Source organism: Perna viridis, chromosome 15 (genome assembly GCF_037379345.1).
Source record: "Perna viridis isolate PV_CMFRI_1.1 ecotype Kerala chromosome 15, ASM3737934v1, whole genome shotgun sequence".
NCBI classification, from domain to species: Eukaryota; Metazoa; Mollusca; class Bivalvia; order Mytilida; family Mytilidae; genus Perna; species Perna viridis.
The window spans coordinates 1,024,683-1,047,735 of record NC_142459.1 but is presented as its reverse complement, the minus strand read 5'-3'; the positions used below and the strand labels follow the sequence as shown (position 1 = coordinate 1,047,735).

Here is a 23,053-nt window from a genome sequence, read left to right as displayed (position 1 = left end):
TTTTGCAACCATAGATCTTTATTACGTGTTTTTGCTAGCTGGGTTCTTTCGTCGAATTCAATAAGCATACGCAATTAAATTTTAAACCAATAAAAACAATACAATTTAATATATGCCAAAACTCTGTACACAGGAATAAGGAACAACACGTTTTATTATTTCCTTGTAATGATGAAATGACACATTGGGTTTGGATATACAGAATTATGGCTGAAGTGTTGTAAAGCTGTATTGTTTTTAGTTGTATATCGACAGGAGTGGGATAATTCGAATAAATTGTGATTCAAAAACCAGGCAAGAACGTGAAAACTGCTTCGCAAGCCACAACCGACAAAGTGGGGCATCAATAATGCACACCCAGCAAGGGTAAAAATGGAACCCGTCAATAAGATTTCACACTTGGGCAATATATTTTAATTTAACTAAACAATATGATGTAAACAATGTGAGTAATGCGGAAATGGTTGAAGATTTCCGGAATAGACACATTACATTCATATGATAAATAAATCTCTGTGAAACATTAGAAATCACAATATTTGAAAGAGCCGGGATTGGAAATCTAATTTGCTAAATCATAGCATCCAATTGTATATGTACTCTCATTATCAAGTTTAGTGAAGAATGTGGTATTTTAGAACCCCCTAGATTGGCTTTGCCTATGCTACTAGGTAAAGCAATTAGTAAATTACCAATTTGTTAAAAATAAATATCATCAAACACACAATATTTTCTTCATATCTATTATGAAGTTTGATACTTACCACCAATGAAACAGGAGCTATTAAGGCAATCGTAATGATGAGTTATTTCAAGAATAGTCGTAATCGCACCAATCGTTTGTTTATTCTATGAAGGGTAATAGCAACATTTTCGAACTGATCAGATGCAAGCAATAGTTAAGTGTAATATTCAAAAGTAAAGTCTGGTCCGAAGTCAATTGATAACAAACAGAACGAAATGGAAAACCAATATGAGAAATGTTATTCAGAATAAGTCTACGATAAATGTCAAGATAATTTAAAGATAAGGGGTAGCTTTTATGTAAATTAGCACCGGAAGTTATGGTTTAGGTCTTTAACTAGAATATGATTAGCGACTGGTACAGAAACACAACAGTTTAAATTCTGTAACGAACGTGATATAAAGACCAAATTTGTTTTAAACGACCTTTTTGTCTGAGGGTGTATAGGTAATTCGACCTAAAACCATATTTAATGATTGCAAAGAAAATATAACAAACAATATCACAGGAAACATAATATCATTGTTATTGTCATTACCTTATGATTGATCGAGTGGATGCAACACATCTGAACGATGGGAACTGAATTTGCTTGTTGATAGTATTTCTATTACAAGGATGCACCCATTGTAAGATTAAGGCCGCACAAAAAAAAATCAGGCACCTCAATTCCTTTTATTTACATAAACAGGTATTACAATTCATTGAATTTATTGTTTATTTGGCTACACAACACAAAAACGTTGTCTAAGAGCTTATGCCATTAATAGAAATCAGTCATTCATTCATGCGTTTGAAAATGTGGTCAAGATAACAAACATTTGACTGTTGATCAGAAGAGTACTATCAAATACAAACAGTACCAATCATAGGTATTGCAAATTTCAATATGTCGTACACGTGTTTCAAGGTGTAACCCTTCATCCGAAGCATTTGAATCAAATACACAGGAAGATCTCAATCGAGAAATATTTTATACAAGAACTAAAACCTAAAATCAATTGAAATAGGATCAAAGGATAAATAAAGACTATGCAGGGAAAATAGACAAACATAACAAAGAACATGAACTAGCCTTGAAACACCGGAATTACTTTTAACATTATTGTACCGGTTGCTCTCGTGATTGTTCATGACATACGGTCATATCACTCAGATACTCCATTAAAACAACTTGTTAATTCGAACTGTAATCAACCAGAAAAACAACGGAAGGCTGAACTATAAATATGGAAAATACAGGACATAAAATAATCAAATCATCACGTACGAAGTAACAACAGAAATATTGTCCGTAGTGAAGGATGCACGGCAAGCTAATCACAGTATCACCTACTATCGTAGTGGCGTCAATCATATGTGGATACTAAAATATTCTGAAATTTATTTCAAAATCTTAAGTACTGCAGCATTTCGAAAATTAGTTATCAACAAACTTTTGACTTTTCATTTCTTTACACGGCGTTTTAACAACATTGGTTTAACCCACAATTTCATTTGAAATTCATGTACAAAGTCAGGGTCATTGCAGTATCGGCTGTTCCGGTGGTTTAAAACATATTTTGCCAAATTCATTTATGGACCTTACTTGATTATGAACAAAGTGTAACATCATAGTAAAGCAAACTTTGGATAAAATCATTTGACATTTTCTACCTAAAATAAGTCTTAATTTTATCCTATTTGTTTGATTTTATTCTGGATTACTACATATATCAGTGGATCAACAGTGTTATGTACAGGATAATCATTTGGATGTAATGTAAAAAGAACTTAAAATGCAATTACAATTATTTTGGTGTTCATTTAACAGTCATATGTCAATTTTAGCTTGGGAACATATTAAAACAATATGATTATCATAGGATAATCATGCGATATCCATTTGAAGGCTGAAGCATATTTGTGTACAGTAATCATATCACACTCGTTCGATATGATTATCATTTCATTATCACATGTTGAAAACGATATGATTCATATTTGTTAATGTTTAGCTGGTCGCCAAAGAATATTTATACAGTAGTGATTGTTTATCTAAAAGTATTTTAGTGTTTAAGGACTAAACATGTACCGGACAAATACGAATGCGGCAATATAAAATACGGCATTGAGAATGAAGCATGAGGAACAAGATATCAACATACATTGTGTATTATAATTTTTTTTAAAATATTGTTCTGAATAACTACATTGGTTAAATTTTTTTAAACATATTAAATTTATGAATTACACGTATATGTATGGTGGAGGACTGGATGAGGTAATCGGACAATAAGGCGAGCTAATTATAATTATATAATTTATTTCTGACGTATTCGCATCAAACATATCCTTCAGCTTATTTTCACCTCTATTTTACCCCCAAAGCATGAACGGCAAGAAAGGGAATCAGAAAGTGAATGGTAATAATAATAATAAAAAAAAACACAAAACAAAACAAAACAAAAAACAAAATCGAAAGATAGCGTCTAGACAAATAACAGTTGGTACTGGTTAACTGCATTGATTATGTCTTTTTACGTACTTGTATGGTGAAGAACTGCATGAGAAGATCGGGCAATAGGGTGAATTATGTTTAATTACTTTTTTTCTGACGTGTTCTCATCAAACGTATCCTTCAACTTATTTTCACTTTTTTACCCCAAACCATGAACGGCAATAAAAGGGAATCAGAATAAAAAAGACCAAACTCGAATGATAACGTCTAGACAAGTAACACAAATTATGAAATGACCAAACTAAAACGTTCAGAATAAAGCAAAATCAAAGGTGAATGAGCAACACGGCCTCCACAAACAAAATGGGAATATTGGTAGAACATTATGTAAGACGTCCTAAGTCTGTCACAAAAAACCCATCGAATGCTCTTTCAAATGCAACATCCGGTTTTGCCGCTAGGGCAACAAACTTTATTCCAACGATTAAGACCAGAGAGGAAAATAGACACACTATAAAGGACATGAAATAACCAAAATAGCACGTATAAAGAAACAAAAATATATGAGCATCAAAGACTCTACTAGAAACATGAGATTGAAGCAGGTGCACCAGTTTATGAAAGGAGAGGAGGGAATTAGACCATTATTTGCCCATTCTTATGTGTTTGCGCAAAAGCCAACATAATTGTCAGACACAAAAGGATGGTCTTACACCAGGCAACCACTCACTGGATCTGCAATTGTAAGCTACTGTTGAAATATACATCAATTTTCAGAAAATTTTGAAACGACTACTAAAAGGTGTTTGTTGTATCGCTATCGTCCTTTGACAATTTTTTATGTGCTTAATGAATCTCACAATATAAGAACTTGATATCGGATATGTAATTTAATAGAATCAGTAAAAAAAGCTTCATTCCTTGCATGGAACCATGGATTTGACTTCGTCTTTCGATAGTTTCGGTTTTGAGTATATATTGACTAATATTTTGACTATGGTCTTCCTACATATTTGTTTTAAACAATCTGAGGAGAGATAACTCTTTGAAACACGTGTACATCAAATCAAAATTCACAATATAGAAAACTGGTATACCTTTTTTGCATGTAACATTATTCAATTTCTAAATTACTAATATTTTGACTTGATCAAAAATAAAAGGTCTCAGTATCGTGTTAATTTTCCCATAGACTTCTAGCGTGAAGTGCATATTTTAATAAAAAATATGAAAATTGATTCAATAAACCTTTCACTTATGTATCATTTCTATGAACATATGAAAAAAATAATTTCCCGCAAAGATCCGACGATCGGACAGAAAAGTAGTTTTGAACTATAAAAATAACCTATTTCTCTACGTTCAGTTTCGGTTTGCACTCATTAAACCAACTTTTTCAGGGGAACATTTTTTATGTTATTTTGTTAGATTTTCTTTAATATAAAGCTTGCTTGTTTTGAAATCATATTCAAATACATATTTTAAAAAAATCCCAATTTCTATTACGGAGGGTTGTGCACACTATCAACTAACAATTTATCTTGTTTACATTGTAGCATTATCTATAATAAAGTCTTATTCAGCTAATGCTATTTATGAAAACTTGCTTGCAAAAATATTCAATCTTCAGATTAAACGATATAAGTTAAATCAAGAAGAAAAGTTGAAATCATTCATTGAACAAAAGTTTCGTAAGCGAAACTTTTTCGTCTTTTGGAAATCTATTATTTTCATCTGGATATTATATACTTATCAGTAAGTTTAGTGATTGAGTTCGAATGTTTGTATAATTGATTACTGCCCACAGATACATCTGATCACACTTAATTATTTTACCCTATATCAAAATTGTCTAAACCCAACGGTTCTGGAGAAATATGCCAAAAACCTTTTGCCTCAACAATATGTTCTAATTTCAGAAACTACAGCCAGATGTTTTCGACTGATCAAAAATGTAGCGTACATTGTTGTATATTACATTTTTAAATTCAAAACCTTCAAAAACTAAGGCTTCATGTATTAAATGTCAAAAGTTAGAACCTCTCTGTGCGTCCTAATTCGGTAGTTTTGGAAATGAGTTATTCAGGTATATAAGACATTTTTCGATGAACACATTTCTATTTATTTGATTTTTATTATTTTGACAAAAGATTATTCATAGAATCACGTGCGGATAATAACGAAATTTGCAAAATTTGACGAAGAGGGGAGCACACTATCCTAGGTTAGAAAATCGAAGGAACCATTGATGCACGGGAAGTCCCATAGAACATTGACATTTTATTATAATCCAAATAAAATCAAAACGTCTTAATCCAATGCACAAACACTACAACACTACAACCCTGGATTACAGATTAGAAAGAACAGTATAACAGGAAACCATCATTACCTGTAGATAATTTCAAGTCTCTATAAAACTTATCAGGCGTTGTTTTATGCAGATAGTGTTCAAACTTCTACTTTTTTATTTTACTCAAATAATAATGAAAAAAAAAACAACTGGTAAGCATCCAATTTCAATCCTTCTATAATCATCATTGTTTGTTAGGTCGAGGGTATTAATGGAGAAAACAGTCAGACTAGTCTGACACTTAATAAATGTTTATCGGGTATTATTGTTCAATCTTTGATTAATGACTTAGATAGAATGTTTTACAGTTACATATGAGATGGAAAAACTAAAAAGATAAAACGTAAAACATTCAAAGTTGACATAGACGATGGTGGTTTAAAGATGGTCCATCTGCATTCTTATATTATGTATTTGAAAATAGGGTGGGGGAGAAGGCTTTTTTACAAAAAAGAAGGAGAGTGGCAATGTTTGCTTGATATTAAATTAAAAGACTTTGAGACGTTTCGTTACAAACTGGGAAGTCATTAGAAATATCTAAGAATATTAGGAATTCTTTTTGAAAAGATGTAGACAAAACAGTGATAAACACTGCTGAGGATTCATATTTGAAACTTCTTGTTAATAATAAATGAATTAAATTTATTTACCGCCGTTTAGTGAAATTACAATGCTATCTCCCAATGAACAATTTTTGACATGGGAAAGTGAATTACATACTGAAATTCCAGATGGAAAAAAAAATCCCCTAAATAAGAACTGTTGTAGTAATTTCCAATACAAGTTTTTACATCAACTTGTACCTACAAATATGTTTTTGTACAAGATTCAAATTTGTGTTATTTTTATAATCAGAGTATCGAGACTATAGAATATTTGGGGTTTTTTTTATTTTGTTTTATTTTTGTTTTTGTTTTGTTTTTTTGTTTTTTTTTAAGATTCATACAAAAAACTCAAATTTGTTTTATTTTTATATTCAGAGTATCGAGATTGTAGACTGTAGACTGTTTTTTACATTACTATCGCATTGAACATTTTATTGCCAAGAAAAATAATGTTTTAAACCGATTTGAGGAGATATTGGGTCCTATTAGAAATATTTCAGATATCTGATAACTGAAAATGTGTTTATCAAATTATAAAAAAACAAATAACACATAATGTGTATGTATCATGGAATGGTTGTCTCTTCAGCATGAGAGAGAGAGAGAGAGAGAGAGAGAGAGAGAGAGAGAGAGAGAGAGAGAGATTGGGTAAGCATGATAAGTGCAGTCTCAAATTAATATAATATAGTGAGAAATATATTCATGTTCACATAACCCAATAACACTCAAACAAGTAGTGATGCTGGGGGATGTTTGAAAACCCTGACTGTATTAAACAAATAAAAAAAAATGTTTTATTTTCGAATTTTTCCCTTATTTCGGCATTCTAACCCCTGAATATTTATTTCTTGTATTAACATCTACGGATGCAATAATGTAACTCCTACGATAATCTCTGATAGAACGTATTGGTGCTAGTGTTGGACTCCTCTTACTATAGCTTAATTCTAAATAGCAAAAACAAGACGAAAAAACAAGACGAAAAACAAAAGAATAAAATATAATAACTTAAACACTAGTAATATGAAATCTTTATAAAATAAACGTCAACGACACCTGCCTTATTAAAAGTTAATATAATCAGGTAAAAATCTTGGGTACACTTGGTCATTCCATCCAACGAAGAATTACGACGTAAAAGAAATATCCTATACGGGAAATGGATGACAATTGTCCGAAATAGATAGATGGATAAAAATTCAGATAAAAACTACCATAAAACATGGGATACACCAAATTACATATCGTCAAACGTCGGTATATGATCTTGAATTTGATATAATGTAGCAATAAAGCATGCGACAACAAATTAACATCTTTACAAAATTAACCACAATATTTCAAAGGCAATGGTCACATGAAATATCAGATCTAAAGAAAAATCAATCATTCGACAATATTGGAGATATACTTTTAAACAAAATAGATTTTAACAACGTAAGCAGTATGGCTGATGTGGCAGGTATGATATATTGTAGTAATTGTGAATAAGCATATTTTATAAAACTCCTAAAGGACAAAATTCATCAGTTTTGACATAAACAGATTCTAACCACTGCAACTAGAATCACATACTCCATACTCATAACAACAATGTTAAAAACAGATCGGCTTCTAAACTGTTGGTTTTATATGGTTCCTTGTGTATGCTCGATACAAAGTAAAAACTCTGACTTCTTCTGTTTTCTACACTCTTAGGTGGTGAATTGATAGAACTCTACCCTATGATATCATTCGATCGTATTTTGTAGAAACTTTTTATAAATTGCAGACGTAGGAGTTTAGTGAAATAAAGTAAAGGAGAGTTTACATGCCTATTCTTTTTTTTTTTGTCTCTTAATAAAGAAAATTATTAAATTTTAATATCCAGAACTGGAGATAGATAAGAACCTTAGGGTAGGGGAGGTAACACAAACGGAAAGAATTTAAGTCACTAGAACGTTTGAAAGACTTTCAATTTGCAAGCTTGAAACTGACCTTGATGTTAAAGGGAAATAACTCAAAACAAGGATTAACATTCTACAACAAAGGTGTCAGCCTCCAACAACTCTTTTTAAACTAGGAAATTGAAGTATTGATTAAATGTTTCAAGTCAGTACATGGAGGAATATGTCTTTCTTTAGGTGGGAAAATATTTTAAAATTTTGTACTGCCAACCAAGATTCCTCTAGATAAAATACTCAAATTGAAATACTGAAATATTCTCGGTAATGAGACAGAACGACTATCTGGCTATGCTCTTTCTTCAATATTATTCATTGTAATTTTATATTTCGTATCCTTACTAAATATTTGCATGACTTTAGCCATTAATTTGACTGAGAAAGAATTGTTTCCAATGCCTAACCCCAATATAATTTAAAACATTAAAAATATAACTACATGGTGAACTCTTCCGTCCGAAACTTTGTTTGTAGATTTATATTTGAATAGTCCATATTATATCTGTTTTGTATGGAAATTTAATTATTTAGTTTTTTGCGATGGTAAATCAGAGATTTTTATTTAGGCAAACAGCTTAAATTTGCCCCCTTTTGTTAGTTTGGTACAATAAAAGCCAGTAATTCTTTGACTACATAAATAGAATACAAAGTTTATGTGAAATCTTATATATTGATCCATTTGAAGTGAATTCGACTTAATGTGCAGTTAAACAACTTGTAAAAATGACCCTAAAATATCAAATATGGAACCGTTTGGCTGATGGTTCAGGATTCTGAAAATAGCAATATCCTTACTGTTCAAAATCTGGACCGTGAATTTTTTTTAATAATTTGTCAAAAGATGTACTACATTATGGGAAAATTTTGGGGGTACCACTGTCCGAACATTATGCGTGAAAACTTATCCTCGGAATCAGTGTACAAAGACAAGTGTGCTTATATAACTTGTGTAACAAAACAAAATACACCGATAAAACGTGGCATGCATTAAAAGCAAATTACGTGTTAACCTTATAAATTTGACAGGCTCTATACAAAGTGTGGAATTTTAATGAAATAAAGATATTTAAAGTAAGATGAACCGGAAACTATTTATATAAATAACAATTTGATTTGAACTTTCTGTGACAACTATTAGGCCTCCTACCTTGTTGTTCATTTTGTTTTTTTTTTAAAGTAGTCAAAACAAATTATGTCGATTACCTTAAAAGGTTTGTACATGCACTTGAACAGATAGTTTTTCTTCGTTATAATACCGTATGGACGCTATGGTTCATATTGTAATGGTCTAAAAAGGTGCTGCACCGTTGATTTTATCACAACTTGTACAATTGTACAACTTGTAGTAATTTTATGACACACTGTATATTTCTACGACAACCAATATTTTTTAACAAATTAAATGAAATGATCAATTCCGTAAACATGTAGCTTGATCATTCATCCGTGAATAAAACAAGAGTTAAACAGTTTGACGATTTTTTAAATTTGTTTTATTATACTTTAGAAATTAGCAGGAGGATGATCCAGTCGACATATCTTAACAGTATATTCAAATACATGCCTCAAAACGTCATTCCTAATATAAATAATATTCCAAAAACGTCAATCCTAATATAAATAATAATAATAATAACCAACAAGTTATCGTTGTAACGATGCGTCATAATCAATCGTAAATTTTGTCTTTAGGAGGTTTCAATGTTCGAAGTATAAATTCATGGTCGCCAAAATATTAAAAGGTTGCATTATCAAAACAAATTGTATCATATTCTGTGCTGCATTATTCAGTATAAATGTTGGCTTCATTTAATTATCCAAACTAAAGATTTGAGTAGATAACGAGTAAGGCATTCGTTGCTAGCGAGTTATATAAATTATTTTAAGTTTTGGTACAAAACAGAGTAGATAAACAAAACTAAACACAACAAATCGAAACCAATGCAATAAATTCTTATGTAATGGGATTTTGACTTCATAAAAAAAATAATATCGAATTGGTAAATGGACCTGTTGCACCTGCAGGAAAAACAAACTCTACTTTTTTCCAAGTAAGCATTTCATAAACAAACCGAAATATTCTAATATTGCAAAAACAGTTTATCATTTTTTTTGTATCACAGACCTACAAAAAATACTTATTCCTAGTTTGGAGATATAAAGACACCTTAATGTCTGGTATACTAAGCACCTCGTCTAACTTTCTAACTGTGACACGTAACTATTTACCTTGGCTGCTGTGTGTCATGATTAACCATTTCTTATTTTTGCAAAGTAAGGTCATGCGTTTAGTAATGTTTTTATATTATTGTCATGATCGAAATTATATCTTTGTGTTGAGTCGACAATACATTAAGAAGTTCATTAGAAAATGATACAATAACAATTGAAAAATAAAATATGTGTTCTTACAAACAAATCTACTATTCAAATTGAGAAATCCCATATTCGTCACTTATATAGTACTTTATCAAACCTTTACTAATCTGTTGACTGTCTTACAATCTATGTTTAAAAATACTTTAACATATGTATGTGTAATTCATTGCATCATTTCTATCCTTTTTAATTATAAATACATTTTTACTCAGCGGGTGTTTCTAAAAAAGCATAGATCGCTTATCCTATCCGTACACCTGGTCCATGCTCCCATTGTTTAGTGGAGTCCGAGTTGCTCATTTGCTTTCGTTACTTTGTATGTATGATTATAGTTAATTTATGTTTTTTGTTGTGAATGTCTGTTTTCCATGTCTGGTCTTTGTCCCTGGTTTACCTTGTTTTGATTACCGCTATAACCTTGGTTCTCTTGATTACACTTTAAATGCAACCGTTTTCTGTAGATCCGTGAAAATATAAGAAACATAAAATAAATAAGTAGAAAAACAATAATAGCAACTTAAACACTAACAATGTGAAATCCTCATAAAATAAACGTCAACGACACCTTCCTTATTGAAACTTAATCAGGAAAAAGTCTATAATCAGGTCTTGAATGTGATCTAAGATGGCTATAAATCATAACGGCTTTTCAAAATTTAATACAAAGTACTTCATATGAAATGGTCATATAAAATATCAGATCTAACAAAGCAATCTGTCATTCGATAATATTTAATATATGTTTATCATAGAACTTTAATTCTAACAACGAAAGCAGTATGACTGAGGTGATAGCTATGGAAAGTTGTGATAATTATGCAAGAACAAAACTGATACAGGAGAAATTCAATAGTAAAAAAAACCAGATTCTAACCGTTGCAACAAGAATTGCATTTTTATACTCCTAATTTCACAACAGTGTTAAAAAAAAGATCGGCTTCTAAGCTATTTGATTTACTTAGTTCATTATATATACCCCATGCAAAGTAAAAACTCAGCATTTGTGTCTTGTCTACAGTCTCGCGGTCAATTGATAAAACTCTACCCTATGATATCATTCGATAATATTTTGTAGAAACATTTTTTTCAATAGAAGTACAGAAGTAAAAGTTTAATAAAATTAAAATACGGGAAAAAAATAATTTAATTTCAATTTTCTCAACTGGAGATAAATAAGAACTTCAATCAGACAAATATCCCTGGAATTAGTTAGCATTAGTTAATAAAGAAGAAAACGTGAATAAAATAGCTTTTGTAACAGGAAAAAAATCGCCGATAAAACGTGACTTGCATTCAAATAAAATTATCCTCAATTTGTAAGGCTCAATAAAAAGTCTTGATTTCGAATGAAATTTATGTTTTTCAAATACATGTATAATGAACCGGAAAGTAGTAATATGAATGACAATTTAATGTGAACTTTCTGTGACAAGTAAGGCTAAGCTAAGGCCTCCTACCTTGATGTTTGTTTTGTTTTTATTTTAAAGTAACCGAACCAAATTTAGTGTTTGTAGCCAAATTATCACGATTACCTTAAAACAGGTCTATACATGCACTTGAACTATTTTTTTCTCTTCGTTATAATACTGAAAGGATGTTATTTCTCATAATTTAATGATAAAAACAGGTGTCGCACCGACAATTTTATCATAAAATTGTAGTAAAATTGTACAAATTGTAGTAATTTTTATGACACACTGTACTTTTCTATGACAACCAATCATTTTAACAAATCAAATGGAATGATCAAATCAGAAATCCATGCATGAAATTTACTCTGTATTTATTGAAATAGAATCCCGAATAAATAACACAAAAAATAATGGAAAAACGAGATATTTCATGTTTGTAAGTGTATTTCGTTTACATGTTGTTGAACTACTCATACACGAATAAAACAAGTATTCAGCAATGTGTTGTTTTCACTAGAGCAAATGTAAAACAATTAAAATAAATAACATTGATTCATTATATTTTGTTCAAATGATTGATATTGTTTGTCATGGTATGTTTCAAAGAAGTCAATTTCATTTGTATCCATGGACACGATCGGTTGACCTTCCTTTAAAAAAGCAGCACCGGGTGTCTGCATGAATTTAATACATGAAGGTTTTGGATTGCGCTTTTTATGAGATTAACACATTTTTTTTTGTTTTATAATATTGCGTCCCAAGTACATGTTAAGCTACCATTTTTGTTTTACCTTTAAATAAAAAAAATCAATATTTACAAACGTGATGACTTTTCATTCAGAATTGTCAACTTTCCTTTCATCTGTGGCAACATCCCTTCGGTACCTGCGTATGGAGTGTTTATATCACAACTCATACGTTATGCCAGAGCTTGCCGAAACTACGCAAACTTTTTGGTATCACGCTAGAATTCTAACAAATAGGCTTCTGGAACAGGGTTATGTTGCTACAAAATTGAAATCATCACTACAGAAGTTTTATGATCGTCATCATGAACTCGTGGATCGTTATGGTGAATCCATCTGCACCATGAAAACTGATTTATTCAACGGGTCATAGTTTTCCTTTCCTCGTTTGTCTACCCCGGACTTGACTTTTTATGAGCAACTCGGCGAGTGTTTCTAGAAAAGCAGAGGACGCTTACCCTACCGGTGCAGCTGGTCCTTGCTTCTAGTTTTTAGTGGAGTCCGAATTGCTCATTTACTTTTGTTACTTTGTATGTATAATTTTAGTTATTTCATGTTCTTTGTTGTGTTTGTCTGTTTTCCATGTCTGGTCTCTGTCCCTGAATTACATTCTTTTGATTACCGCTATAACCTTGGTTCCCTTGATTACTTTTTCAAGACATTTAACCATGTCTCAAGGTATCTCAAGACACTGTGATCTATTTGCATGTAATTTTTAACAATACCTTCTGCAATTTTAGTATTTGTGTTCTCCTGGAACATGGAAAATGTGTTCCAAATGATCCATATACAACAAATATGGACAGTATTCATATAAAAATTACTTTCTTTTCATATTCAGAGCAATAACATGATATCGCATAGATCAAACTGAGCATATTTTACCCCAATTTTATGAATTCGTAATATTTTCTAATTCCAAAACCAGTCAAATGTTTCCGCAATCCGCAATGTACCATGTATAATAAAAATGGACATATTTCATATCAACAATGCAATATTTTCTGTTTTTGATCAATAAAATGATATCGCATTAGTTCAAATAGTTGAAGTATTTAAGAAAAGATTACTTTTTACTAATGCTTTATGACATTTTGGTATTTTTATTTTACCTGGGAAACGAAAATTGTGTTCCTAATGATCCATATACACCAAAAAAACATAAAAAATATTTTCTTTTCATATTTAGAGCAATTAGATGGTATCGCATCAGTATAAAACACTCTATTATCTAAACATTGAGTATATCTTACCTTAACATTATTAAATTATACTCAGAGACTAATGAAGAGACCATGTATAATAAAGTGGACATTCTTTCATATCAAGAATGCAATATTTTCATTTTTAGATAAATAAAATGGTATCGCATTAGTTAAAATAATTAGTTATACTAAACACCTAGTTTAATTGTCACATTTTTTCAACGCAAAAGAACATGAGATAAAGCATACTGCAGAAAATGTGAAGTCAGCCTCGTATCGTATCTAGAACTACACTTTTAGATTGATGGATAAGTATTCACTATGCGCACAATTTTGATTATCAACTATGTTTTATTTTTCAATGTAATTCATGCTTTTAGTCACATTGTTATTGATTTGTTGTGGATATAGCTCTTGTTACAAATCAAATCAGAATAAAACAACATTTATGCCTCTGATCAACTGTTTAGTATGGACACCCTATAATTTGGGCTTTATACAGCTTGTATTTTTTATATTCTATTGTCTGATTTTGTTCATTTGTCAATATTACATATCAATACTAAAGGCAAACTTGAAGTTTCACCAACGAATAAAAGAGCCACATCTTATCATTTAAAAAATCAATTGCTCAGTTCATTGAATTGTTCATTTCAAATTTAATATTTAATTACTCTTTGAGGATTCCATCAAATGTTTAAGAATCATCATTAATCGTCTCATTTCCAATCATCAACAATTATTTATTTTCTAGTGTTTATTCAGACACAGCCTGTACCCAGTGTGTAAATGATGTTGATGCAGAAACAAATTACCTCTATAATAACATGCCAAATAAAATAATAACGCACGAGAGACATGCGTTACTTAAAATTTGCTTTAACTCTATTTTCTATGTATGGGTCTTGATTCTATAAGTCATTGCTCACTTTGATTAGGTAGAATAAGGTTAACAGCCTGTACCCATTGTACAGAAACAAAATGATGCAGAAACAAATTACCTCTATAATAACAAAAAAAATTGCTTTAACTGTATTTTCTATGTATAGGTCTTGATGTCATAAGCATAAGTCATTGTTTACTTCGAGTAGGATTAAGTAACGGCAGTCTTAAGACGTATTAAACAGAATTGTTGGCCACGCCTATAATTAAGTAATAAAACCATTATTATATTTAAAATTTTATCAAACGAGGGTTACGGTCCACAAATTTTAAATTATGCACTCATTTTCCGATGAAATTTGAAAATGACCAGGTCTTATCCCTGCAGGGGGTGGGTGGGGGGGGGGTAAGTGATCAACAGAGTTAAAAAGTAATTTGATTAGCCCCACGATGAACTTTTCAGTTCGAAGATGTAGGCTCTAATTTTCAATGTTTTTAAGATAATCTAGTGACATTAATATGACAATTACCTCGTCTGTCTTTTCTTCAAGTAAAGCACCATTGCTGAGTAAACATAGAATGACAGGCACGTGTCCGTCGTGTGCAGCAAAATGTAGAGATGTCCAACCCTAAAGTATATACACATAATATCAATATGACAGCATCACCTGTTGTTTTTCATTGAAGGTTGCAATGAGTACAAAGTAAATCTCATAAAATATGTCTTTTTCCCGCGTTCTTGTCGCTTTATTTAATGCCGCCTTCTCGAAGACCTAAATTGACATGCTTCAAAGCATAAACATTTTTTGTCCCGTAACTAGTAAGTAATTATCATTATTATTATTATTTTTGTTAGTTTTATATCTGTACTGGTTAATCATATTTCTTATATGTTGACAGTCGTCCTGGTAAACCGAACTGTGTTTAAGTTCCAATACAAATATAAATAATTATAATGTATAATTCAAAGTAAAAATAAAGTTAACAATTAATTATTAAGAAGTACATTTTTGATGCAAAAAATATGAAATGATACAATGTTGTTGCGATTTTTAAATATTTTTTGCCAAAAGATAACTTTAGATTTTTTTTTAAATTGCTGCAAGTTAAACAATTCAAAAACGATAAAAGGACATGTAATAGTAAATGATTGAAAACAAAGATGATATCAAAATATTTGTTTTAAAAAAAAATTCTCCTACAGATGTTCCCTGGTTTTATTTATTCGTTAAGAAATGGACATGCGATCATGCACACATTATTGGTGAGGTGAATTGACACTTCCTTCGTCTAGCCAGATAAAGTTCCAAGTATATTTTTGTATAGATTGTTATGACGATTAGGAGTCCAATACAGCTAATATAATTCCTCACATTTTGTTTCGATGTTGAGAGAAGACATGAAGGACTTTCAGTTATTTAGGATTTAATCTTTGTCAAAAGTAGTACGTTTGTAAGTGGCATTACTTAGGGTGTCACTATCGACACCTGATTCCTTAACGAGGCAATTAAGGTGATGCGCTTTACAAACAATAACAATATTATTTGAAAATAGTTTTAAATTGTTTTAGACGATATGGTTTGTCACTGCCATGTCAGCTGCTATTATTCCCGAAGAGTCGGGAAAATTTGAGATCATATAGAAATCGTCATGGTTAACACACTTACTACATTTATGATTTTGGCTGTACCTATTGATTTTTGAGATTTATGTATATAACTTCTGTCTGTTGCTTATATACTATTTTTAGAAACATCAGTCAATTGTCCAAAAATGCTCTAACTCCAACGTAAGTCATATGATTTTCACAAACATATCGCCGACAGATGGATCTAATCACACTTATTTATTTACCCTATATCAAAGTTATCTAAATCCAGCGGTTTTGGAGTAATATGCAAAAAAGCTTTCACCTCAGCAATATGTTCTAATTTCAGAAACTACAGCCAGATGTTTTCGACTGATCAAAAATGTAACGAAACTTGTTGTATATTACATTTTTAAATTCACAACCTTCAAGACTAAGGCTTCATGCATTAAATGTCAGAAGGTAGAACCTCTCGGTGCGTTCTAATTCGGTATTTTTGGAAATGAGTTATTCAGGTATATAAGACATTTTTCGATGAACACATTTCTATTTATTTGATTATTATTATTTTGACAAAAGATTATTCATAGAATCACGTGCGGATAATAACGAAATTTGCATAATTTGACGAAGAGGGGAGCACACAATCCTAGGTTAGAAAATCGAAGGAACCATTGATGCACGGGAAGTCTCATAGAAAATTGACATTTTATTATAATCCAAAATAAAGTCAAAACCTTTGACGCAGAAAACTATCTACACTACAACCCTGGATATTTCAAGTGATTCATACAACCGCTGCTGCCAAAATTATATCATTTATTTATTTCACTAAATTAGTACAAAGATATTTATTTCGTTTAATACGTGTATACATTTTATTCAAAAGTAGTGATTTAATAATTTCAAATTTACAAATTTATCTAAAACATTTACGATGAAAATGATACATTTTAAGTGTAGGTTTATATTTAAGAAGATCAGTATAACAGGAAACCATCATTACCTGCAGGTACTTTCAAGCCTTTATAAAATTTTATAAGGCGTTGTTTTATGTAGATAATGTTCAAGCTTTTACTATTTGAAGAAAGGCTATCATTACTCAAATTATAAAAAAAAACAACTGGTAAGCATCCAATTTCAATCCTTCTATAATCATCATTTTTTGAGGTCGAGGGTATTAATGGGGAAAACAGTCAGACTAGTCTGACACTTAATAAATGTTTATCAGGTATTATTTTCAATCTTTGATTAATGACTTAGATAGAATGTTTTACAGTTACATATGAGATGGAAAAACTAAAACGATAAAACGTAAAACATTCAAAGTTGACATAGACAATGGTGGTTTAAAGATGGTCCATCTACATTCTTGTATTATGTATTTGAAAATTATGTTGGTGAGAAGGCTCTTTTTACAAAAAGAAGGAGAGTGGCAGTTTGCTTGATATTAAATTAAGAGACTTTGAGAGGTTGAGACCTTTTCTTTTCAAACGGGGAAGTTATTAGAAGTATCTAAGAATATTAGGAATTCGTTTTGGAAAGATGTGTTTTATGCCTTATCGTTATCTTGAACAATACAAAAACTTACATATATCAATGAGTGCTTAAGCTCAGATGTTTTACCTTTACAAGATTTTTCTTACTTTATTAAGTGGGAAGATTCAGATGTCAAATACCTTAGTGATATATTTGATATAGTCAGGAAACAATTTCTCACATTTACAGAACACAAATTTTGTTAAATATGTCTCCTTAATATCAAGTACTCCTATTAATTGGAGGCAATTTATTAAAAGACAAAAACAGTGATAAACACGGCTGAGGATTCATATTTGAAACTTCTTGTTAATAATAAATGTATTAGATTTATTTATCGTCATTTAGTGAAATTAGAATGTTAACTTCCTATGAAAAATGTTTGACATGGGAAAGTGAATTACATACTGAAATTACTGATGGAAAAAAAAATTCCCCTAAATAAGAACTGTTGTAGTAATTTCCAATACAAGTTTTTACATCGAGGTGTAACTACAAATATGTTTTTGTACAAGATTCATATAAAATATTCAAATTTGTGTTATTTTTGTAATCAGAGTATCGAGACTATAAAACATTTTTTTACTTGGTTTTTGTTTTTGTATTTGTTTTTGTATTTGTTTTTTTTTTGTTGTTTTGTTTTTTTTGTTGAAATGTGTTTAATAAATTAAAAAAAAAAAAAAAGAAACAAGACATAATATGTATGTATCATGGAATGATTGTCTATTGAGCATAAGAGAGAGAGTGAGTAAGCATGATAAGTGCAGTCTTTCAAATTAATATAATATAGTGAGGAATATATTCATGTTCACATAACCCAATAACAATCAAGTAGTGATGCTGGGGGGATGTTTGAAAAACCCTGACTGTATTAAACAAATAAAAAAAATGGCATGTTTTATTTTCAAATATTTCCCTTATTTCGACATTCCAACGCCTGAATATGTATTTGTTGTATTAACACCAGATTCAATAATGTAATTCCTACGATAATCTCTGGTAGAAGGTATTGGTGCTAGTGTTGGATTCCTCTTGCTATACCTTAATCCGGTAAAAGTCTTGGGTACAGTTGGTCATTCCATCCAACGAAGAATTACGATGTAAAAGAAATATCCTATACGGGAAATGGATGACAATTGTCCGAAAAAGATAGATGGATAAAAATTCAGAAAAAACTACCATAAAACATGGGATAGATCAAACTACATATCGGCAAACTTCGGCATACAGTCTTGAATTTGATATAATATAGCAATAAATCATGCGACAACAAATTAACATCTTTACAAAATTTCGAAGGAAATGGTCATATAAAATATCAGATTTATATAAAAAAATCAATCATTCGACAATATTGGAGATGTTTTGTAAAACTCCTAGAGGACAAAATTCATCAGTTTTGACATTAACAGACATTAACTACTGCAACAAGAATCACATACTCCATACTCATAACAACAATGTTAAAAACAGATCGGCTTCTAAACTGTTGGTTTTACAAGGTTCCTTGTGTATGCTCGATGCAAAGTAAAAACTCTGCTTTCGTTTGTTTTTACACTCTTAGGTGGTAAATTGATAGAACTCTACCCTATGATATCATTCGATCGTATTTTGTAGAAACTTTTTTTCAAATTAGAGTACAGACGTAGGGGTTTAGTAAAAAAAAATGTACAGGAGAGTTTACATGCCTATTTTTTTCTTTTTCCCCCTCTTAATAAAGAAAATTATGAAATTTTAATATCCAGAACTGGAGATAGATACGAATCTTAAGATAGGGGAGGTAATCCAAACTAAAAGGATTTTAAGAACATAGAACGTTTGAAAGGCTCTCAATTGCAAGCCTGAAACTGACCTTGATGTTAAAGGGAAATAACTCAAAACAAGGATTAAAATTTTATAACAAAGGTGTCAGCCCCCAGCAACTCTTTATAAATTAGGAAATTGAAGTACTGATTAAATGTTTCGAATGAGTACATTGAGGAATATGTCTTTCATTAGGTGGGAAAATATTTTAAAATGCCGTTTCAACTGCCAACCAAGATTCCTTTGTATATTTTGTAATCTTACTAAATATTTGCATGACTTTAGCCATTAATTTGACTGAGAAATATTTTTTTTTCAATGCGAACCCCACGATCATTTAAAACATAAAAAAACATAACTACATGGTGAACTCCTTCGAAACTTTGTTTATAGATTTGTATTTGAATAGTCCATATTATATCAGTTTTGTATGAAAATTTAATTATTGAGTTTTTTGCGATGTTAAATTAGAGATTTTTATATAGGCAAATTGCTTAAATATGCTCCCTTTTGTTAGTTTGGTACAATAAAAGCCAATTATTCATTGACTACATAAATATAATACAAAGTTCATGTTAAATCTTAAACATTAATCCATTTGAAGTGAATTCGACTTAATGTGCAGTTAAACAACTCGTAAAAATGACCCTAAAATATCAGATATAGATCCGTTTGGCTAATGGTTCAGGTTTCCAAAAATAGCAATATTTTAGTCCTTACTGTTAAAAAACCTGGACTGTGAATTTTCTTAAGTATTTGTCAAAAGATGTACTACAGTTACTGTGATATCATGTGCAAATTGAAAGAAAATTCAATTATGGGAAAATTTTGGGGTACCATTGTCCGAACATGATTATATAACTCGTGTAAAAAAACAAAATACACTGATAAAACGTGGCATGCATTAAAAACAAATTATGTGTTAACCTTATAAATTTGACAGGCTCTATACAAAGTGTTGAATTTAAATGAAGTAAAGATATTTAAAGTAAGATGAACCGGAAACTATTTATATAAATAACAATTTGATGTGATCTTTCTGTGACAACTACTAAGGCCTCCTACCTTGATGTTCGTTTTGTTTTTATTTTAAAGTAGTCAAAACAAATTATGTCGATTACCCTAAAAAGGTTTATACATGCACTTGAACTGATAGTTTCTCTTCGTTATAATACCGCATGGACGCTATGGTTCATATTTTAATGGTCTAAAAAGGTGCTGCACCGATGATTTTATCACACAGTTGTAGCGAAATTGTACAAGTTGTAATAATTTTATGACACACTGTATTTTTCTGCGACAACCAATATTTTTAACAAATTAATGAAATGATCAACAGAGAAATCCATGCATCAAATTAACTTTGTATTTATTGAAATTGAATCCCCAGTAAATAACACAAAAACAATCGAAAAAATCGAGATATTTCATATTTATAACCACATTCCGTAAACATGTAGCTTCACCATTCATCCGTGTATAAAACAAGAGTTAAACAGTTTGACGATTTTTTTTTATTTGTTTTATTATACTTCAGAAATTAGCAGAAGGATGTTCCAGTCGATATATCTTAACAGTATATTCAAATACATGCCCCAAAACGTCATTCCTATAAGTAATAATCCAAAAACGTCAATGTAAGGTCATGCTTTTAGTAATGTTTTTATATAATCGTCATGATCGAAATTAAATTTGTGTTGAGTCGACAATACAGTAAGAAGTTGATTAAAAAATGACACAATAACAATTGAAAATACAATATGTATTCCTACCAAAAAATCTTTTTCATCAATCAGTGCACCTTCCATGAGTAATACGGAAACGACAGGTTCATGGCCATTCAATGCAGCCAGGTGTAGAGGCGTCTTTTTCTGAAATAAATCGTTTAAAACATGAAATCGCTGTCAAATACATATACACATTTATTTAAAGGGGTTTTAAATTGCATGAATATTAAATATATATCAGGTCTAGAATGTGATTTAAGATGACTTTAAATCATCTTTTCAAAATTTACTACATAGTACTTCATATGAAATGGTCATATAAAATATCAGATCTAACAAAGCAATCTAGCATTCGATAATATTTAATATATGTTTATCATAGAACTTTAATAGAACAACGAAAGCAGTATGATTGAGGTGATAGGCATGGAAAGTTGTGATACTTATGCACGAACAATATGTTTTGTAAAACTGATACAGGACGAAATTCAATAGTATAAAAACAGATTCTATCCGTTGCAACAAGAATTGCATTCTCCATACTTATAAGTTCACAACAGTGTTAAAAAGAGATCGGCTTCTAAGCTATTTGATTTACTTGGTTCTTTATGTATACCCGATGCAAAGTAAAAACTCACCGTTTGTGTCTTGTCTACAGTCTCGCGGTCAATGATATCATTCGATCATATTTTGTAGAAACATTTTTTTTTCAATAAAAGTACAGAAGTAAAGGTTTAGTAAAATTAAAAATACAGGAAGAAAATTTAATTTAATTTCAATTTCCTGAACTGGACATAAATAAGAACTTCAATCAGATGATAAATATAGAGATGTCCTAACATAACGTATGGGCAAATATCCCTGGAATTAGTCAGCATTAGATAACAAAGCAGAAAACGTGAAAAAATAGCTTTTGTATCATGACAAAAATACGCCGATAAAACGTGACTTGCATTCAAATGAAATTATCTCAATTTGTAAGGCTAAAACAAAGGCTTGAATTCGAATGAAATTAAGGTTTATCAAACACATGTATAATGAACCGGAAGTCTGAATGACAATTTAATGTAAACTTTCTGTGACAAGTAAGGCTAAGCTAAGGCCTCCTACCTTGATGTTTTTTTTTTTTGTTTTTATTTTAAAGTAACCGAACCAAATTTAGTGTTTGTAGCCAAATTATCACGATTACCTTAAAAAGATGTATACATGTACATGCAGTTGAACTGATTGTTTCTCTTCATTATAATACCGAAACCGAAAGGACGTTATTGCTGAAAATTAAATGAAATAAACAGGTGTTGCACCGTACAAATTGTAGTAATTTTTATGACACACTGTACTTTTCTATGACAACTAATCATTTTAACAAATCAAATGGAATGGTCAAATCAGAAATCCATGCATGAAATTTACTCTGTATTTATTGAAATAGAATCCCGAATAAATAACACAAAAAATAATGGAAAAACGAGATATTTCATGTTTGTAAGTGTATTTCGTTTACATGTTGTTGAACTACTCATACACGAATAAAACAAGTATTCAGCAATGTGTTGTTTTCACTAGAGCAAATGTAAAACAATTAAAATAAATAACATTGATTCATTATATTTTGTTCAAATGATTGATATTGTTTGTCATGGTATATTTCAAAGAAGTCAATGTCATTTGTATCCATTTAGTGAA

The 23,053-nt window shown here is 30.5% G+C and overlaps 1 protein-coding gene across 10 annotated transcripts in view; it reads right to left on the bottom strand.

Moving 5' to 3' along the window:
* LOC148596471 (uncharacterized) overlaps nt 1-23,053 on the bottom strand; it is a 281,131-nt gene that overhangs the window by 224,914 nt on the left and 33,164 nt on the right. For 9 of the 10 annotated variants that reach the window (XM_088564182.1, XM_088564181.1, XM_088564179.1 and 6 more), the window contains 2 exons: nt 21,413-21,511; nt 15,241-15,339 (listed from right to left, as the gene is read on the bottom strand). In XM_088564182.1, coding sequence (XP_088420308.1) covers nt 15,241-15,339; nt 21,413-21,511 — 198 coding nt within the window. Of the gene's footprint in view, nt 1-15,240; nt 15,340-21,412; nt 21,512-22,556; nt 22,639-23,053 lie in introns of those variants that run through there. The other variant, XM_088564188.1, reaches the window with a different exon arrangement.